This window comes from Capra hircus, chromosome 25, assembly GCF_001704415.2.
Source record: "Capra hircus breed San Clemente chromosome 25, ASM170441v1, whole genome shotgun sequence".
NCBI lineage: Eukaryota > Metazoa > Chordata > Mammalia > Artiodactyla > Bovidae > Capra > Capra hircus.
Genome location: NC_030832.1, coordinates 34,403 through 53,509, shown reverse-complemented (window position 1 = coordinate 53,509; position 19,107 = coordinate 34,403). Strand labels below are relative to the sequence as shown.

Here is a 19,107-nt window from a genome sequence, read left to right as displayed (position 1 = left end):
TCCTAAATGTCCCCTGCCCCCCACATCCTAAGTGCCCCCTGCCCCCCCACATCCTGGTGCCCGCTTCCCGCCCCCGGCATCCTGGTGCCCCCTCTGACCCCATCTCGGGCTCCCTGAGAGCCAGCTCCCTCCACCTATGACTGCTGGGCGGTTTGTGGCAGGCGATGCTTCAGTCCAGGGGCAGGTGGGGTCTTCCTGCCTGTTGACCCGACAGGGGTCTGTCCTGTGGGTCCATGAGGAGGCTGCGGTGGGTGGGGGAGGGTGTCTGCTGCTGGGAGAGTGGGTGTGGGCTCTGAGCGCTTCCGTGCTGCGGTCTGTGCTTGTCTCCTGCTTTTCTGAGAGTCCTTATCACCCATCAGGCTTGCATAACCAGGCTGGCCCTGCTTCCTGTGAAGGAGCTATCAGTGTACCATCTGGGGCTGCAAAAATGGGGTGACAGGGCGTCAGCAGGTGCTTCCTCGCACCCAGCCCCCTGCACTGGGAGCCCCACCCCGGGGTGCTGTCCCCTGCAGGGCTCCTCGGGACAGGCCTGTGGCCACAGTGTGGGAGGTGCTGGCGGGCGCGTGGACACCCGCTGCCTTTCCTCTGCTGTCCTGGGGCAGAGCCCTGGGGTCAGCTCCCCGCCCCTCGTGGCTCTGGTGGGAACTCAGCGTGGATGATACACCCTGCACAGTTGGCCCAGGTGTGACGCCAGGGGCTCCAGCAGATCCGCCCTTCGGTTGTCGTCCACAACTGTGTTCCCCCAACCCTGCCTCCCCTGCAGGAGGGACCTGGGGCCCAGGCTCGGAGCGTTGCCTGCTGGACAGACCTGCACACGTGGCTGATTCAGACCCGGGAGGCCTGAGCTTGAGCTCCGGCGGGTGCCGCTCCCCTGCGGTGCTCGGCCTCCTTCACGGGATGGGATGAGGGAGTGGGTGGTGGCTTGCTTGACGCGCCCTCCCCACAGTGCCGCCTCGGGGGGCCGGTGCTCTCAGCACAGCCCCTCAGCCCAGCCTCTTCCAGGTTGGACCTTGCAGAGCGAAGTTCTGATGCGAGAGGCAGGCACCTGCTTCCTGCTCTGCGCCTGTGTCTGCGCCTGGCTCGGCCTGGGGGTCCCCGTCCTGGGGGACAGAGGAGGTGAGGGCTGGCTCAGGGCGTGCGGGGGGTGTAGGTGCAGAGTGGGGCAGGGTCTGGGCTGCGGGTGCTGTCTTCCGCAGACCAGTCGGGTCTTCAGCCCCACCCAGGGCACACGGTCAGAGCCCGTCCCCTTGTGGTGCCCAGCCCCGCCGTGGTCACCTCGGGGCTCCTTCTCTTGGGCCTTCCCTGTCAGAGAGGGTCAGCGCCAGGCCCTCCCCACCCCGGCCCTGCCCCGAGGCAGCCACGGTGGACTTGCCACGGTTACTGTTCCCAGGGCCGGGGCCTGGGGCTTTCACCTGCCACAATAACAACATCCTCAGGATTGAGTGCCGCTGGCCTGGCCCAGCGCCGGGCCAGGGGGCTGGCTCCTGGCTGCTCTTCACCAGGTGAGGCCGGAGAGCGGGGGCAGAGGGCAGGGAGCTGGGGGGGGCCATGGTCCCTTGGTGCCCACACGCATCCTTTCCAGCAACGTTGTGCCGGGCAGCAAGCACAAGTGTGTCTTCTGGGCTGACGTGTGCACCGTGGAGCTGCCGCCTGAGGAGGTTCTCGTGCCTGCTGACAACTTCACCATCACCTTCCACCGCCACATCTCTGGGAAGGAGCAGGTCAGCCTGGTGGATCCACAGTATCTGCCCCGGAGACACGGTGAGACCTGGGTCGGGTGTGTTGGCTGGGAACCCCCTGGCCACAGAGCCCACCGCCCATAACCCCCGCCACCCAGTCAGTGCGCCCAGTCCCTGCAGACAGATCCAGGGCTTGCAGCAGGTGGGGACCGGGGGGCGAGGGGCGGGCCCACTGGTTGCTGGAGGGCTCAGGTCCCGAGGAGGATGAAGGAGCAGGGCTTTGAGTTGGGGCTGAAGCTGCAGTGTGAGTCCCTTGAAATGCACTTCAGGCACACCAGCTTAGATTCGAGACGCACCTTGGCTGCCTCAGGGGCTGGCTCGTCCCACCTGGGCCCTCTCTGGACCAGTCTCCCAGGGAGGCCTTGTTCCGAGAGGGCCTTGGTCACACCCTCATCCTTCCCGGGAATCTTTCTGATCCCCAGTCTTGGGCTTGCTGACCCACACACCCTCACGTGGCTTTGCTCTGTTTCAGTGAAGCTGGACCCCCCCTCGGACTTGCAGAGCAACGTCAGCTCTGAGCACTGTGTCCTGACCTGGAGCGTCAATCCTGCTCTGGAGCCACTAGCCATGCTCCTCAGCTATGAGCTGGCCTTCAAGAGGCAGGAGGAAGCCTGGGAGGTGAAGCTGGGCTACCCACCCTGGGGCCCGTCTGTCCTGGAAGCAGCAGGAGATGCTGGTCTTCCCACCCAGGGTGCTTTCACCTTGGAATTACGAGGCAGGCAGTGGCCAGAGCCAAGGGTGTGTGAGTGCAGAGTGGTGAGTGTGCCTCTGTGTGTGTGTGCGCGTGTCCACAGGGCCTGCCTGTGTGGATGAGTGTGCACGCAAGTGAATGCATGTAAGCTTGTGGACATGGGCAGCGTCCCCGCATGCATGTCCTCTAGGGCTGACGGCCCAGTCTCCCCACCAGCATCTCCCGACTGTCCTCATCCCCAGTGGGCTCGGCACAAGGATCACATCGTTGGGGTGACCTGGCTCAAACTTGAAGCCGCCGAGCTGGACTCCGGTTCTGCCTATGAGGCCCGGCTGCGCGTCCAGATGGCCGCCCTGGAGGGCGAGGTGGCGGAGGAGGAGCGATACGAGGGCGTGTGGAGTGACTGGAGCCAGCCTGCCTGCTTTGCCGCCCCCCGCAGACGAGGTGGGCGCTGCTGTGGCCGCCGCCCCCGGGGTCTGGGTGGGGCCCCTGCCTGCCTCCGAGTGTCCCACCTTTCCCCCTCCTACTCCCTCTCTCTGAGGTGGTCAACGGGGTCAGCTTGGGGGTCTCCCGGGAGCTACTGTGGCCCCAGGCTGCACACCAGGGCCCGCTGCTGCCTGTGGAGCCAGGCGTGGCCTCGTCTGCTTAGGGCAGCCTGGCTGACCCCGTGGACGGAGGTCCTGAAGGATCGCAGACCCTGTTGACTCTGTGGATGGAAAAGGCGAGGCCCAGGGGCGTGTGCCTCCCCAAGGTGCTCTTGCAGGCCTGAAGAGGGCCTGTCCGGTACTTTCCCTGTGGCCCAGGCGCTTGGCTGGATGCCTTGCCAGGCGAGTCAGAGGGACACAGCCCTGGTCCTTCTCGCCGCAGGTCGCCTGGTCCCTGCTCTGGGGCAATCCAGTAGCACCCTGGTCGCCGTGTGCCTCTTCCTCCTGCTGAGCAGCCTGATCTACTTACTGTTCAAACTGTCGCCCAGGTGGGTGGCCAGGGATATTTGTGAGAGCATGTGCTGACGTGCGTGTGATCGTGTGTGAGAGCATGTGCTGACGTGCATGTGATCGTGTGTGAGAGCATGTGCTGACGTGCGTGTGATTGTGTGTGAGAGCATGTGCTGACGTGCGTGTGATTGTGTGTGAGAGCATGTGCTGACGTGCGTGTGATCGTGTGTGGGAGTGTGTGCATGTGTGCGTGTGATTGTGTGTGTGTGTGTGTGTGTGTGTGTGTATGTTTGGGCATGGGGTCAACGGTGCATTGAAGGTCCAAACCTGCGGCCCCTCCCCGCATGCTCCTGGATGGGGAGGGGTTTCAGGTCTCTGCCCTGGACCAGTGGGGAGTTCCCAAGTTGCCATGTGCGTAGGGGTGGTAGGCAGTGTGTCCCCAAGAGCCCTGGAGACCAGGCTGTGGTCTGAGCCCTGTCTCCTGCCTCTGGAGGCGCCAGCCCGTTGCCTGTTTCGGTGGGCACAGTGCTGGGCGTCTGGCTTCCACGGGCCACTGTCCCCGGCCCTGGGGTATGCTGCTGAGATTCAGATGACCACAAAGGCCCTCCTGAAACAAGCCATCACATTGTCAGGTGACAGGGTGCAGGGCCGGCCCTGCAGGAGACTGGCTGGGCATGGCCAGGGAGCAGAGAGGGTGAGAGGCGGCTGGACAGAGAGCCTGGGCGAGGGACGGGTCAGGCTTTTCCTTGGGTCAAAGGAAAGCCCTTGAAGCCTGGCCACATGTGATGTGACCTGGCTGATGTTTTGAGAGAGGAAGTTCGTGGTACAAGTGAGGAGGAGGCCTGTGGGGCAACCAGCAGCAGTGTCCAGATGGAGGCAAGTGTGGGAGCTGGCGGGAGAAGCAGAGATGGAGCAAAGGGGAGGGACGTGCCAGGGTCTCAGGAATAGAAACTGACGGGACGTGCGGGTGGATGCGATGTGAGCTGTGCCCCCTGAGGCCAGCCCTGGTGTGGGGAGTTGGGCTAGGCCCCCGGGGAGGCTGCTGAGGTTGACCTGGGCCTGCTGGATTGGAGCCCAGTGTGCTGTCCTCAGGGGAGGACCACTGGGTCCACCATCTACCCTAGGTGGATAGATGCTTAGGGAGAAATCAGGCGGGCTTTCTGGAGGTGCTGTCTCCCTCTCAGACTGAGGACAAAGCCGGGCACCTCCACTGCATGGCTTGGTATAACTCAGTTCTGTGGGGTCACCTGCACAGGGGCCATAGGTACCTGGTGTCAGACCTGGACCCAGTGAGGGGAGGGCACACACGGGGCAGGGACGGGCCTGCGGCTAGAAGGAGCCAAGGTCCCTGCAGTGACCGCTGGAGCAGGGCCACAAGAAGCCCCTGGCTCAGGTCTCTGCAGCCTCTGACTGCCGTCTCCTGGCTGCAGGATGAAGACAGCCTTGTACCAGGATGTGCCATCCCCAGGCCCATTCTTCCAGCCTCTGTACAGCGTGCACAACGGGGACTTCCAGGTTTGTGACCCTGTGGGCCAGGTCGGGGTGGGGCCGGGGTGCCCAGATGTCCGGCCTCCCCAGGATGTGGGCTTGGGTGAGGTTTGGGAGCCTCTGTCAGTGCTTAGAGCTTTTCTAGTGTATACAGTGGCCTGTAGAGTATATATAGAGATATATACACACTGTGACTCAAATGGGCAAGAAGGAAAATTAGCTTTGTCGTGTTGCGGAGCTCTTCTTCCTCTTGTGTCTCTGATTTCATTGCTGATGGAAAAACGTGAAGATTCTTGTGACATTGCCTCTTCGGTTTGCAGCAGCCCTTTGAGGTGCCAGCGCCAGGGGCTGTGTCTGCTGCTGCCCCGGGGCGGTCCTTGGTCCCTGGGCTACTCAGGTGGCCGCTGTGGAGGGCCTGGCCCCTCCAGGCCCGCTGGCTGGTGTGATGAGTTGGCCTGCCACCCCCGTCATAGTGCCCTCGTGGGCCCTCACAGGCCACCCTGAGGACAGCTTGGCAGCCCCGTGGTCCCCGCTGCTGGCCAGGCGCTCCTGCTCCACAGGCAGAAGGAGTGGCAGGAGGGCCCCATGGGTGGCCTCTGGTCTCTGTCTTGGGCCCCTTGCTTTGTCAGAGGACGGAGCTTCCGGGGGTCTGCTGGCTGGCTCTGCCCAGGTTCTCCCTGCTGGCTCTGCAAGGCTGGGTTCCTCCTGGCCCTTTTCTCTCTTAACAGAAGGTATGGTTTCTAAGATTGTCATCGAGAGAGATGATTTGGAGCTTAAAGCTGAGGCCTTGGTCAGGGCTGTGGGGTAAATGTTACCCTGAACTCCCCTTCTGGGCTGTAGGCGCCCAGCCCCCTCCCTGTAGAACCGCAGCAGCTGCTGGGGGCTAGTTAGAGCCCCAGGACATGGTCTGGAGCCTTGGCCTGGCTCTCAATGGAGGGTGTGTGCGCTGCCCTCGATGGAGATCCCTGGCCCCATGGAGGAAGCAGCTTCTTGAAAAATTCTTTTCCATGATAGTTTGTCACAGGGAATTGGCTCTACAGGGGGACCTTGCCGTTCACGCTTCGTGTATGGAAGAGTTTGCGTCTGCCAGCCCCCAGCTCCCGGAATCCCCCTCCCCCACCCCTTGGCGATCACGCGTCTTCTATGTCCAGGAGCCTGTTTCTGTTTGGTGGGCACGGTCACTTGGGTCGTATAAGTGATCTCACGTGGTATCTGTCTTTGTCTGACTTATTTCACTTAGTATGATAACCTCTGATTGCAAGCGTGTTGCTGCAAATGGCATTATTTCATCCTTTCTGTGGCTGAGTTATATTCCATTGTGCGTGCGCGTGCGCACACACACACGCACACGCGCACACACACACGCACACACACGCACACACACGCGCGCACACACGCTTCTTCATCCATTCACATATTGATAGACATTTAGATTGCTTCTATGTCTTGGCTATTGTGCACAATGCTTCAGTGAACATTGAGGTACATATATCTTTTAAAAAAATTGTGTATTTTTAATTGGAGGGTTGTTGGTTTACAATATTGTTGGTTTGTAATATATACATTATATATATACGCATGTCCCTTCCTCTTGAACCTCCCTCCCATCTCCCACCCCTCTAGGTTGTCGCAGAGCATCAGATTTGAGCTCCCTGCCTCATATAGCAAAGCTCTACCAGCTGTCTAATCTTACACATGGTAATGCATGTGTCTTTTTGAATCAGAATTTTGTCTGGACATATGCCCAAGAGTGGGATTGCTGGGTCATATGGTAGCTCTATTTTTTTTTATTTTAAGGAGCATCCATACAGTTTTCGGCAGTGGATGACCCGTTTATTCCTACTAACAGTGTAGGAGGGTTCCCGTTTCTCTACACCCTCTCCAGCATTTATTGTTTGTAGCTTTTTTTGCTTAGTTATGGATTTTTGTTTGTGCGGGGTCTTCATTGCTGTGCGCTTTCTCGGGTTGTGTGTGGGCTTCTCGTTGCGGTGACTTCTCCTGTTGGGGAGCACAAGCTCTAGGCACGCGGGCTTCAGTGCTCACAGCACGCGGGCTCAGTAGCTGTGACGCACAGGCTTAGTTGCTCCACGGCACGTGCCATCTTCCTGGACCAGGGATCGAACCCACGTCCTGCGCATTGGCAGGTGGATTCTTATCCACTGTTCCGCCAGGGAAGTCCTCTTTGCAGCTTTTAATGACGGCCATTCTGACCAGTGTGAGATGGTACCTCACTGTAGTTTTCCATTTCCATTTCTCTAATAATTACTGATGGCGAGCATGGCTTCATGTACTGCTTGGGCGTTTGTGTTTCTTCTTTGGAGAAATGTCTTTTTCAGTCTTCTGCCCATTTTTTGATTTTGTTGTTGTTGTTGTTGATGTTGTTAGTGAGCTGTATGAGCTGTCTGTATATTTTAAAAATTAATCGCTTGTGGGTCACATTGTTTGCAAATATTTTCTCCTAGTCTGCATGTTGGTTTTTCATTTTATGGTTTCCTTTGTTGTGGAAAAGCTTGTCGGCTTGATTAGGTTGCATTCGCTCATTTTTGTTTCTGTTGCCTTGGGAGACTGACCTGTGACAACCTCGGTATGGTTTATGTTAGGGGATGTTCTGCCTATGTTCTCTTTGAGGAGTTTTATGGTGACGTGTCTTATGTTTAGATCTTTGTCATTTTGAGTTTTTTGCGTGTGTGCGTGGTGAAAGGGAGTGTTAAAACTTCATTGATTTATATACAGAAACAGGTTCCTTTTGGAGGTGGGGGCCTCCTGTGGTCCCACGGAGGGGTCCAGGTCTTCTGACCTTGGCCCGGAGGTGTGAGGCCCAACAGCACCGCGTGTGTGCATGTGTGCGTGTGTGCGTATGTGTGGGTCGTGGGGTTGGGGTGAGGGGCAGCGCTGTCTTTGGCCCGTATCTACACCCTGGCTTAGGCCTCTGTGAGCCCCGGGCCCCGTGCAGGGTGGCGTGGGGAGGGAGGGGGCCCGGTGCCAAGGCTGGACTGGCCCATGGTGGGTGGACAGGGTGCTCTGGGCCTCTGGGTGTGGCCGTCTGGAGAGCTTCGTGGAGAAGGGGCAGCTGCTCCCATGCTGAGTCCTGAACACGCCTCCTGAGGCCTGCCCTCCTCCCGCTGCTCTGTTCTAGACCTGGATAGGGGCCCGCGGAGCCAGCCCCCAGGCAGGCTGGGACCATGCCGGCCCCCCACGAGGAGCCCTCCTGGAAGCCCATGTCCGGGAGGCCGTCGCTTTGCTGCACTGTGACCCAGCAGACGCCTGGCCGTCGGCGGGCCTGGAGGAGGAGGGCGGCCCTGGGCCTGGCCTCCCAGCAGGTGTGCTGCCAGCAGGACGCGTGGAGTGGGGGGAGCCGTCGCCCGCCTACCTGCCGCAGGAGGACTGGGCCCCTGCGGGCTGCCCCCAGCCGGTGCCCCCCCAGTGCGAGGGCAGCAGCGGCGACTACTGCGCCCTGGACTGCTCTGCGGGGAGCTGACCTCCGCCTTCCCGGGAAGCGTGTGGAGCTCTGAGCCGCCCCCCTCCCCACCGGTGGCATTTTCTGTGACCGGTCAAGCCTGGATTCCCAGACGGAAGGTGCTGTGTGGACATGCCCGTGGTGCTGCGGCTTGTGGACCAGCGGCCCGGGAGCTGACCTTTGACTGGCACTGGACCGCCTGCGCAGGGCCACCCATGCGGTGGTCAGGTGTCAGGTCTGGGTGGAGGCAGGCGGGCTCTTTCCCGCACCCCACACCTGTGGGCCTGGGCCTCTGCCCTCAGCGTCCTGCCATCCTGGCCCCCATCCACCACTTCCCTCCCTGCTTCCGGGCTTAACCCCAGGCACCTCGGAGAAGCGAGGTGCTGGCCCCACAGCCTGTTCTGTCCTCCGCCCCTTAAGAGGCCAGTCTGGCGATGAGGCTGAGGGTCCGCTTTCTGTGCCTCCCTGGGCTTCCTCCCCTACTGAGATTAAAAGGGATGGATGGCCATTTCAAATTGCTGATGGCTGCGGGGCGGGTCCAGAAGACATAGACAGGAGCTGGGCTCTGCTGCCTGGGACTTCTGGGGGTGCTCAGTGACCAGCTCAGGGAGGCCCCCCCTGCTCCTCCTCGTCCTCATCCTCCCAGGGGCCTCAGGAAGCTATGAGCTGTGGCCGGAGCCCCGAGGGTCAGGGCCAGAAGGGACCATCTGCCATGGCCTAGGTCTGTGAAGGGCCCTGCCTGTCGCCTCCCCCATGGTCTGGCGAGCGGGGGGCAGGGCAGAGGAGGCCTGTCTGTGTCCGGTGCTGTTGTAGCAGCGTACCGTAAGCTGGGTGGCTTAGAACAGCAGAAGTTGGTGGTCCTGCAGTTCTGGGGGCCGGAAGTGTGGAATCACGGTGTTGGCGGGGCCGCAGGGGTGCCAGCGAGGGCCTGACTCAGGCTGTGTCTGGCTTGGGTGATTCCTGGCTTGAGGCCGCACAGCTCCAGGCTCACAAAGGCCCTGCCTTGTATCCAGAGCCCCTCTCTATACCAGTGTCGTCACAGTGGATCAGGGCTGACCTGAAAGACTTGCTCTATTTTGGCTGAATTATGGGCTGAGACCCTGTTTCTATAAAAGGTCACGTTAGCAGGTGCTGGGGTAGGACTTCCCTTTTCTGGGCAGTGTCCCTGCCTCTGCCAGACGTCTCTGGATTCCTGCTGGCCCACGGGCCCCGGGGTGCCTCCAGGGCCTCCCTAGCGCTCTCCCTGGGCTTCACACACAGACCCTGTCCCTCCTGGCTGCGGGACTTGGGTCTGGCACTGGGGTCCCCTGTTTAGTGAGGGCTGGGCCGGACCTGCCCTGAGGTTGGAGGTGCTGACGTATTGCAGGTGGGGTAGATGGAGGCCTGTCTCCTGGGTGCTGGGCTGGAGAGGCATCTCCCTGTGGTCTGAGCATAGAGAAGCAAAGCCTCCCTAGGTCCTGAAGGCACAGGTCCCTCTGGCTCAGACAGGCCCCCCACCGCACCCCACTGCATGCTGTGGAGCCCTGAGGTTTGCGGAGAGCCACAGGTGGGCCCAGGCAGGACCCTGAGTGTATCTTTAGTTTCCAGAGAGTGGAGGTGTGTGGACGGAAGTGAGGCGCAGGCATACTGCTCTAACCAAGGATAAAAATACCAGCATGAATCCACTTCCTGGAGCCGGCCCTGGGGAGCCCCAGGCCAGTGTATTTATAACAGCATCTGTGTGGCTTCTGCAGCTCACGTGGACCTGAGCCCCGCAGGACTGGACGGCTGGGCACGGTGTTCATTTGACTCACACACTTGGTCCTGCTTTTGCCTGAGTGAGCAGCCGCTTTTAGAGGCTGGTGGTTGTAGGTGGGCCACGCCTGCGTCTCAGGACGACCTGAGCCAGCTGCTTATACACAGCGAGGCTCAGGAAACACTCATTTCCACCTATTCTGGGGAGACGACCCTTGGCAACTGCACACTGAGACCCCGTGAGCCCCGGTGCAGGGTCGCGGATCCCCATGTGCCTGTGAAGGAGGCAGGAAAGGTGGCCTGGGACTTGACGAGGGAGCTGCTGGAGGGAGGGGCTGAGTGACAGCGTGGCCGGGGCGCGAGCATCCGAAGGGTGGCTGGCCGGGCCCCGCAGCAGCCGGGCCGCGGACAGCCCCGGAGGCTCGGCTGAGGCGGGGGCTGCCCCGGGGCTCAGGGCGCTCTCTCTGGCTGTCGCTGCGGTAGGGTTCACATAGGATGAAGCTCACTGCTAAGTGTGTGCTGCAGTGGCATTCAGTGTCGTCTGGTGTGCAGCTGGCCTCTGTCTACTTGCACTCTGAAGGGAAACCCCCGAAGCGCCCCCTCTCCAGCCTCCTGTGGCCCCTGGCCCCACGAGTCCACCTTCTGTCTTATGATTTACCTGCTGAGGATGTTTCCTACAAATGGCGTTTAGAACACGGCCTTCAGTGTCCTTTTTTTCCCTCCTACAGCAGTGGTTCTGACGTCTGTCCACATTGTAGTGGACAGGCTTTGGACAGACTGCGTGCTTGTCCTTAGACAGATGTTTGGGTGATTTCCGCCTTTGCACTCTTGGGAACTGTGCTGCTCTGAAAGTTACTGTATAAGTTTTTGTTTGAATACCTGTTTCCAATTCTTTGTGTATATTCCTAGGTTTAGGCTTGCTAGATTATGTGTTAACTCTGTGTTCATCTTTTTGAAGAACTGCCAAACTGTTCTCCTCAGTGGCTGCAACATCACATTCTCATTGGCAGTGGACTAGGGCTCCCCGTTCTGCATGGTTTTCCCAGCTCTTGATAGTGTCCTTCCTTTTTCATTTCTCTCTTTTCCTGTTCTGAATTAAGTTGTTTTGATACCAGCCATTCTAATGGATGTGAAGTGGTACCACATGGTGGTTTTTGTGTATCCTTGACGGCTAATGATGCTGAACAGCTTCTCATGCTGTTTGTGCATCTTATTTGGAGAAAAGTCTGCTTGAGTCCTTTGCCCATTTTAAATTTGGGTTGTTTATCCCTTTGTAGCTGAGTTGTAAGAGCTCTCTGTATATTCTGGATACAAGATGCTTATCAGACTTGTGATTAGCAAACATTTTTTTCTATTCTGTAGGTTCTTTTTTTTACTTTCTTGAGAGTATCCTTTGAAGCACAGAAGCTTCAAGTATCTGTGAAGTGCAGTTCTGCCTGTGTTTTTGCTGCCATACCCAAGAAGTCGTTGCTAAACCTGGTGCCAGTAAACACGTGAAAAGATGTTCAGCATCACTAGCCATCAAGGGAGTGGAAAAACCACAGTGAGAGGGGATTCCCTGGTGGGCTTATGGCTCGGACTTTGTGCTTTCACTGCCAAAGGCCCAGGTTCAATCCCTGGTTGGGGAACTAAGATCCCACAAGCCTCATGGCTCAACCCACGCAAACAAAAACAGAAATAACCCACAGCAAGATACCACTTTGCATCTATCAGAAAGGCTACTATAAGAAGAAAAGAAAGAGGAAGCTACTGTTGGCCAGGATGTGCAGAAAGCGGAACCCTGAAGGACCACCGTGCAGCGTGTGGGGTCTCCCTGGCGCAGGGATGGGATCTGTGTGCCCTGTGTTGGGAGGCGGATTCCCCACCACAGACCGCCAGGGAAGCCCCTGTGATTTGTCTTTCCATGAGGTAGACATTTCAAATTTTAATAGACAGCATCAGTTTTTTTCTTTCATGGACTAGTGCTTGGTGTTTTACTTAAAAACTCATACCAAACCCAAGATTGCATAGATTTTATTCTATAATGGTTATGATTTTGCATTTCAAATATTAATGTTTACGGACCATTCTGAGTGAATTTTTTTTGTGTGTGAGTTAGAGTATTTGTATCTACGTTCATTTTCCCACGTTTCCAGTTGCTTCCTGGCCATTTGTGGCCACACTTCCTTCCTCTGTTGCACACTTCCTTCCCCTCTCACGCGCGTCCTTCCCCTGTCACACGCGTCCTTCCCCTGTCATGCGCATCCTTCCCGTTACACACATCCTCTCTCACACGCGTCCTTCCCCGTCACACGTGCCCTTCCACTCTCACATGCGCCCTTCCCCTCTCACGCGTGCCCTTCCCCTGTCACACGCATCCTTCCCTTCTCACGCGCGCCCTTCCCCTCTCACACGCGTCCTTCCCTGTCACGTGCGCCCTTCCCCTCTCACGCGTCCTTCCCCTCTCACACGTGTCCTTCCCCTCTCACGCGCGCCCTTCCCCTGTCACGCGCGCCCTTCCCCTGTCACGCGCGCCCTTCCCCTGTCACGCGCGCCCTTCCCCTCTCACGCGCGCCCTTCCCCTCTCACGCGCGCCCTTCCCCTGTCACGCGCGTCCTTCCCCTCTCACGCGCGCCCTTCCCCTCTCACACGCGCCCTTCCCCTCTCACGCGCGCCCTTCCCCTCTCACGCGCGCCCTTCCCCTCTCACGCGCGCCCTTCCCCTCTCACGCGCGCCCTTCCCCTCTCACGCGCGCCCTTCCCCTCTCACGCGCGTCCTTCCCCTCTCACGCGCGTCCTTCCCCTCTCAGGCGCGTCCTTCCCCTCTCACGCGCTCCTTCCCCTCTCACGCGCGTCTTCCCTCTCTCACCGCCGCGTCCTTCCCCTCTCACGCGCGTCCTTCCCCTCTCAGGCGCGCCCTTCCCCTCTCACGCGCGCCCTTCCCCTCTCACGCGCGCCTTCCCTCTCACGCGCGTCCTTCCCCCGTCACGCGCGCCCTTCCACTCTCACGCGCGCCCTTCCCCTCTCAGGCGCGCCCTTCCCTCTCACGCCGCCCTTCCCCTCTCACACTGCCTCCCGCACAGCGCCCTTCCCCTCTCACACGCGCCCTTCCCCTCTCACACGCGCCCTTCCCGTGTCACACGTGTCCTTCCCCTCTCACGCGCGCCCTTCCCCTCTCACGCGCGCCCTTCCCCTCTCACGCGCGCCCTTCCCTCTCACGCGCGCCTCCCTCAGCCGTCCTCCCCTCTCACAGCGCGCGTCCTTCCCCTCTCACACGCGTCCTCCCCTCTCACGCGCGTCCTTCCCCTCTCACGCGCGTCCTTCCCCTCTCACGCGCGTCCTTCCCCTCTCAGGCGCGCCCTTCCCCTCTCACGCGCGCCCTTCCCCTCTCACGCGCGCCCTTCCCCTCTCACGCGCGCCCTTCCCCTCTCACACGTGCCCTTCCCGTCACACGCGCCCTTCCCCTCTCACACGCGCCCTTCCCCTCTCACACGCGCCCTTCCCGTGTCACACGCGTCCTTCCCCTCTCACGCGCGCCCTTCCCCTCTCACGCGCGTCCTTCCCCTGTCACGCGCGTCCTTCCCCTCTCACGCGCGCCCTTCCCCTCTCACGCGCGTCCTTCCCCTCTCACGCGCGCCCTTCCCCTCTCACGCGCGCCCTTCCTCTCTCACACGTGCCCTTCCCGTCACACGCGCCCTTCCCCTCTCACGCGCGCCCTTCCCCTGTCACGCGCGCCCTTCCCCTCTCACACGCGCCCTTCCCGTGTCACACGTGTCCTTCCCCTCTCACGCGCGCCCTTCCCCTCTCACGCGCGCCCTTCCCCTCTCACCGCGCGTCCTTCCCTCTCACGCGTGCCCTTCCCCTCTCACGCGCGCCCTTCCCCTGTCACGCGCGCCCTTCCCCTCTCACGCGCGCCCTTCCCCTGTCACGCGCGCCCTTCCCCTCTCTTCCCTGTCACACGTGTCCTCCCCCTCTTCAGCTGCGCCCTTCCCTCTCACGCGCGGCCCTCCCCTCTCACGCGCGTCCTTCCCTCTCACGCGTGCCCTTCCCCTCACGCGCGCCCTTCCCTGTCACGCGCCCCTCCCCTCTCACGCGCGCCCTTCCCCTCTCACGCGCGCCCTTCCCCTGTCACGCGCGCCCTTCCCCTCTCACACGCGTCCTTCCTCTCAGCGCGCGCCCCTTCCCCTCTCACGCGCGCCCTTCCCTCTCAGGCGCGCCCTTCCCCTCTCACGCGCCCTCCCCTCTCACGCGCGCCCTTCCCCTCTCACGCGCGTCCCTCCTCTCTCACGCGCGCCCTTCCCCTCTCAGGCGCGCCTTCCCTCTCACCGCGCGCCCTTCCCCTCTCACCGCGCGCCCTTCCCCTCTCCACGCGCCGTCCCCTCCCCTCTCACGCGCGCCCTTCCCCTCTACCGCGCGTCCCTTCCCTCTCACCGCGCGCCCTTCCCCCCTCTCACGCGCGCCCTTCCCTCTCACGCGCGCTCCCCTCTCACCGCCGTCCCTCCCCTCTCACGCGCGCCCTTCCCCTCTCACGCGCGTCCTTCCTCTCACGCGTGCCCTTCCCCTCTCACGCGCGCCCTTCCCCTGTCACCGCGCCCGCCCTCCCTCTCACGCGCGCCCTTCCCCTGTCACGCGCGCCCTTCCCTCTCTCACGCGCGCCCTTCTCTGTCACACGTGTCCTTCCCCTCTCACGCGCGCCCTTCCCCTCTCACGCGCGCCCTTCCCCTCTCACGCGCGTCCTTCCCCTCTCACGCGTGCCCTTTCCCTCTCACGCGCCGCCCTTCCCCCTGTCACGCGCGCCCTTCCCCTGCTCACGCGCCCCTTCCCCTCTCACACGCGTCCTTCCTCTCAGCGCGCCCTTCCCCTGTCACGCGCGCCCTTCCCCTCTCACGCGCGCCCTTCCCTGTCACGCGGCGCCCTTCCCCTCTCACGCGCGCCCTTCCCCTCTCACGCGCGCCCCCCCTCTCACCGCCCTTCCCTCTCACGCGCGTCCTTCCCCTCTCACCGCGTGCCTTCCCCTCTTCACGCGCCCCTTCCCCTGTCACGCGCGCCCTTCCCTCTCACGCGCGCCCTTCCCCTGTCACGCGCGCCCTTCCCCCTCACACGCGCCCTTCCCGTGTTCACACGTGCCTTCCCTCTCACAGCGCCCCTTCCCCTCTCACCGCGCCCTTCCCCTCTCACCGCGCGTCCTTCCCCTCTCACGCCGTTGCCCTTCCCTCTTCACCGCGCCCTTCCCCTCTCACGCGCGCCCTCCCCTCTTCCGCGCGCCTTCCCTCTTCACGCGCGCCCTTCCCCTCGTCACGCGCGTCCCTTCCCCTCTCACGCGGCCCTGTCCCCTCTCACGCGCGCCCTTCCCCTGTCACGGCGCGCCCTTCCCCTCTCACGCGCGCCCTTCCCCTCTCACGCGCGCCCTTCCTCTCTCACACTGTCCCTTTGACTGGTCCCTTGACTCGACTCACATGGGTCTGTTTTTGCGCTCTCTCTTCTGCTCTGTGTCTCTGCTCTCCAGCAGCGCACTCTGCATCTCTGTCGCCTCACCGTGAGTTTGGGCTTTTAATGAGGGGTTCCTGTAACTGTGTTGTTTAGTTTTCTGTCATCTCCTCTTGGTTTTGAAACAATTTGTCAAATATGTTTGGGAGGAATTTGACTGAAAGAATGGTCTTAACGACGCTGAGTGTGTTGCTCGTGAGCAGGAAGAGCTCTGCATTTTATAATTTTTCTGTGCTCGCCTGAGTTTCACTGTTTTCTGCACGTGTGCATATATATATGTTTTGTAAGCTTTATACTCCAGGGTTTTGATTTTTGTGGTGCTGTTGGAACTTTTTTAGATTCCGGATTCCAGGCTGTCCCGTGCATTGCTGCTGATGTTGCTGCAGTCCCTCTGGGCTGCGGTCGCAGACCCGCAGACGGCGGCCCATCCCGCCAACAGTAGAAATTTGTGTCTCGTTGCTCTGGAGGCTGGCAGTCTGGGTTGGGGCACCAGCCTGGCAGGGTGAGGGCTCTCTTTCGGTGGCAGACTTCTCCTTGTGTTTCACTCGGAGGAGAGGAGCTGGGGTCTGTCTCCTTCATAAGGGCACAGGCCCCACTCACGACCTGTCGTCTGCCGAGGGCGGCCCCGCCCACTGCCCTTAGAATCCCCTCGTGTGGATCTGGGGGCTCGCAAGCATTCAGACACAGCACTCTTGGAACAGGGAGTGAGTTGACTCAGGTTGACCTTTACTTTGCTTTTTGCTCTCCATTTTCCGATCGAGGCACAGGACTGGTGGGCTCCACTTCAGTTGGAATTTCTAAGTTATGACATTGAATAATCACAACACTGAATTCCAGAGCTTCACCAGGACTGTCTGAGGGGGTGAACTGGACACTGCTGAACTGTGAGTGGGCGTGTTGGGCGCTGTGTCCTGGAGGACAGCAGGGGTCCCCCAAGCCGTTGGGCTCTGTCCTGGGAGGGGTGCATGGCATTATTTTTAAACTTACCCAAACCAGAATTTATTAACAATTTACTATCTGGTTTTTAGCGGAAGTGTACTCAGCATGAAATATTTTTTGAAGCAAGTCAGAATGTGATTGGCAGCAGGAAGTCCTGGCATGCTGCCGTCCGCGAGGTTACAGAGTTGGACGCGACAGAACAGCAGCAGGCGTGATAGTACGTGAAACACTGTCTTTTTGTTAGACATTGAATCCTACAGCAGATGAAATGTTGGGTCGGCCAGAAAGTTTGTTTTTTTCCATACAGTGATCCTAGTAGTGCTTAGTTGTATTTAACTTCATTCAAAAGAAGCAATTTTATTAGACTGTAATGTGACAGCTGTCATACCAGCATGCCTTTAAAAATAGCTTACCAAAATTGGTAGATTTTTGGTGCAGCCGTTTTAGTAATGGAAATGGAAGGAAAAAAGCCACATTTTAAGCATATTATGCTTTATTATTTTAAGAAAAGTGAAAGTGCAACAGAAGTGCAAAAAAGATTGGTGCAGTGTGTGGAGAAGGTGCTGTGACATGGTGAACGTGTCGGAAGGGGTTTGTGAAGTTTTGTGCTGGAGACTTCTTGCTGGATGATGCCCCACTGTCGGGTAGACCAGTTGAGGTTGATAGGGATCAAATCGAGATTTTTTTGAGGACGATCCATGTTACACTTCAAGGGAGACAGTGGGCATACTCAAAATATCCAAATCAGTTGTTAAACATCATTTATACCAGCTCGGTTATGTTAATCACTTTAATGTTTGGGTTCCAAATAAGTTAAGAAAACCTTGATCTTATTTTCACATGTGATTCTCTACTTAAACATAAGGAGAACGTTCTGTTTTTAAAGCAAATTATGACAGGTGATGCAAAGTGGATACAGTGCAATAATGTGAAACAGAAGAGATTGTGGGGCAAGCAAAATGAACCACCACTACCCACACCCAGGCTGGTCTTCATCCAGAGAAGGTGATGTCATGTATGTGGTGGGAGAGGAAGGGTCTTTTTATGAGCTCCTTCCAGAAAACCAAATGATTAATTCCAATAATGTTCCCAATGCTCTTCAGTTAGACCAACTGAAGGCAGCACTCAACAAAAGGTGTCTGGAATTAGTCAACAGAAAACGAATAATCTTCCATCAGGATACTGCAAGACCATATGTTTCTTTGATGACCAGGCAAAAACTTACAGCTTGGCTGGGAAGTTCTGATTCATCCGCTGTGTTCACCAGACATTACACCTTCAGATGTCCATGTATTTCGGTCTTTACAAAATTCTCTTAATGGAGAAAATATCAATACCCTGGCTGAGGGCACCTGGAACAGTTCTTTACTCAAAAAGATAAAAAGTTTCGGGATGGTAGAATTCTGAGTTGTAAGTTGCCTATAAATTGGCAGAAGGTAGTAGAACAAAATGAATATGTTGTTCAATAAAGTTCTTGGTAAAATGAAAAATGTGTCTTCTCTCTACCTAACGCCCAAAGGAACCCTTTGGCTAACCCAATATATAAGCGTTCAGTTCAGTTCAGTCGCTCAGTCGTGTCCGACTCTTTGCGACCCCATGAATCGCAGCACTCCAGGCCTCCCTGTTCATCACCAACTCCCAGAGTTCACTCAGACTCACATCCATCGAGTCCGTGATGCCATCAAGCCATCTCATCCTCTGTCGTCCCCTTCTCCTCCTGCCCCCAATCTCTCCCAGCATCAGAGTCTTTTCCAATGAGTCAACTCTTCACATGAGGTGGCCAAAGTACTGGAGTTTCAGCTTTAGCATCATTCCTTCCAAAGAAATCCCAGGGTTGATCTCCTTCAGAATGGACTGGTTGGATCTCCTTGCAGTCCAAGGGAATCTCAAGAGTCTTCTCCAACACCACAGTTCAGACGCATCAATTCTTCGGCACTCAGCCTTCTTCACAGTCCAACTCTCACATCCATACATGACCACAGGAAAAACCATAGCCTTGACTAGACGGACCTTAGCAAAGTAATGTCTCTGCTTTTGAATATGCTATCTAGGTTGGTCATAACTTTTCTTCTAAGGAATAAGCGTCTTTTAATTTCATGGCTGCAGTCACCATCTGCAGTGATTTTCGAGCCCCAAAAAGTAAAGTCTGACACTGTTTCCACTGTTTCCCCATCTATTTCCCATGAAGTGATGGGACTGGATGCCATGATCTTCGTTTTCTGAATGTTGAGCTTTAAGACAACTTTTTCGCTCTCCTCTTTCATTTTCATATATAAGTGTAGCTTGATATTAAAATCAGAATGTGTTAATGAACATTCAGTTGTTAACGGTAAGCCAGCATTTCTTTTTGCAGTTTTGAATTGGTATTGAGCTGGTGTGAGGTGATACCTCTTTAGACTTTTGATTTGCATTTCTCTGATAATTAGTGATGGTGAGTGTTTTTCTTGTGCGTAATGGCAGATACTAAGTCTTCCTCAGAAACACCCTCTTAATCTCTGGCCCATGTCTTCTGGGACTGTTGGTGTTTTTATGTTGAGCTGCAGGAGCTGTTTGTTCTGAAGATGAATCCTTGGGGTTATCTATGTTTGCAAATATTCCCCCTGTTCTTAGGGTTGTCTTTGTCTTTCCTTTAGGCTTTCCTTTCCTGTGCAAACTTTTT

General features: G+C 58.1%; 1 protein-coding gene across 1 annotated transcript; it reads left to right on the top strand.

The window, feature by feature from the left end:
* IL9R (interleukin 9 receptor) lies at window positions 297-11,593 on the top strand. Its single transcript, XM_018040080.1, has 8 exons — window positions 297-1,116; window positions 1,391-1,502; window positions 1,583-1,761; window positions 2,212-2,357; window positions 2,673-2,874; window positions 3,298-3,403; window positions 4,796-4,880; window positions 7,990-11,593. Exons 1-8 carry the CDS (start codon window positions 903-905, stop codon window positions 8,329-8,331), a joined length of 1,386 nt encoding a protein of 461 aa, XP_017895569.1. The 5' UTR covers window positions 297-902; the 3' UTR covers window positions 8,332-11,593.

What these genes read in the sequence shown, in the direction of transcription:
- IL9R (XM_018040080.1), top strand. Translation starts at nt 903, where the DNA reads ATGAGGGAGTGGGTGGTGGCTTGCTTGACGCGCCCTCCCCACAGTGCC. An exon ending in CGTCCTGGGGGACAGAGGAG is followed by an intron (nt 1,117 to 1,390) that starts GTGAGGGCTGGC and finishes TACTGTTCCCAG; the next exon opens with GGCCGGGGCCTGGGGCTTTC. An exon ending in CTGTTCAAACTGTCGCCCAG is followed by an intron (nt 3,404 to 4,795) that starts GTGGGTGGCCAG and finishes TCCTGGCTGCAG; the next exon opens with GATGAAGACAGCCTTGTACC.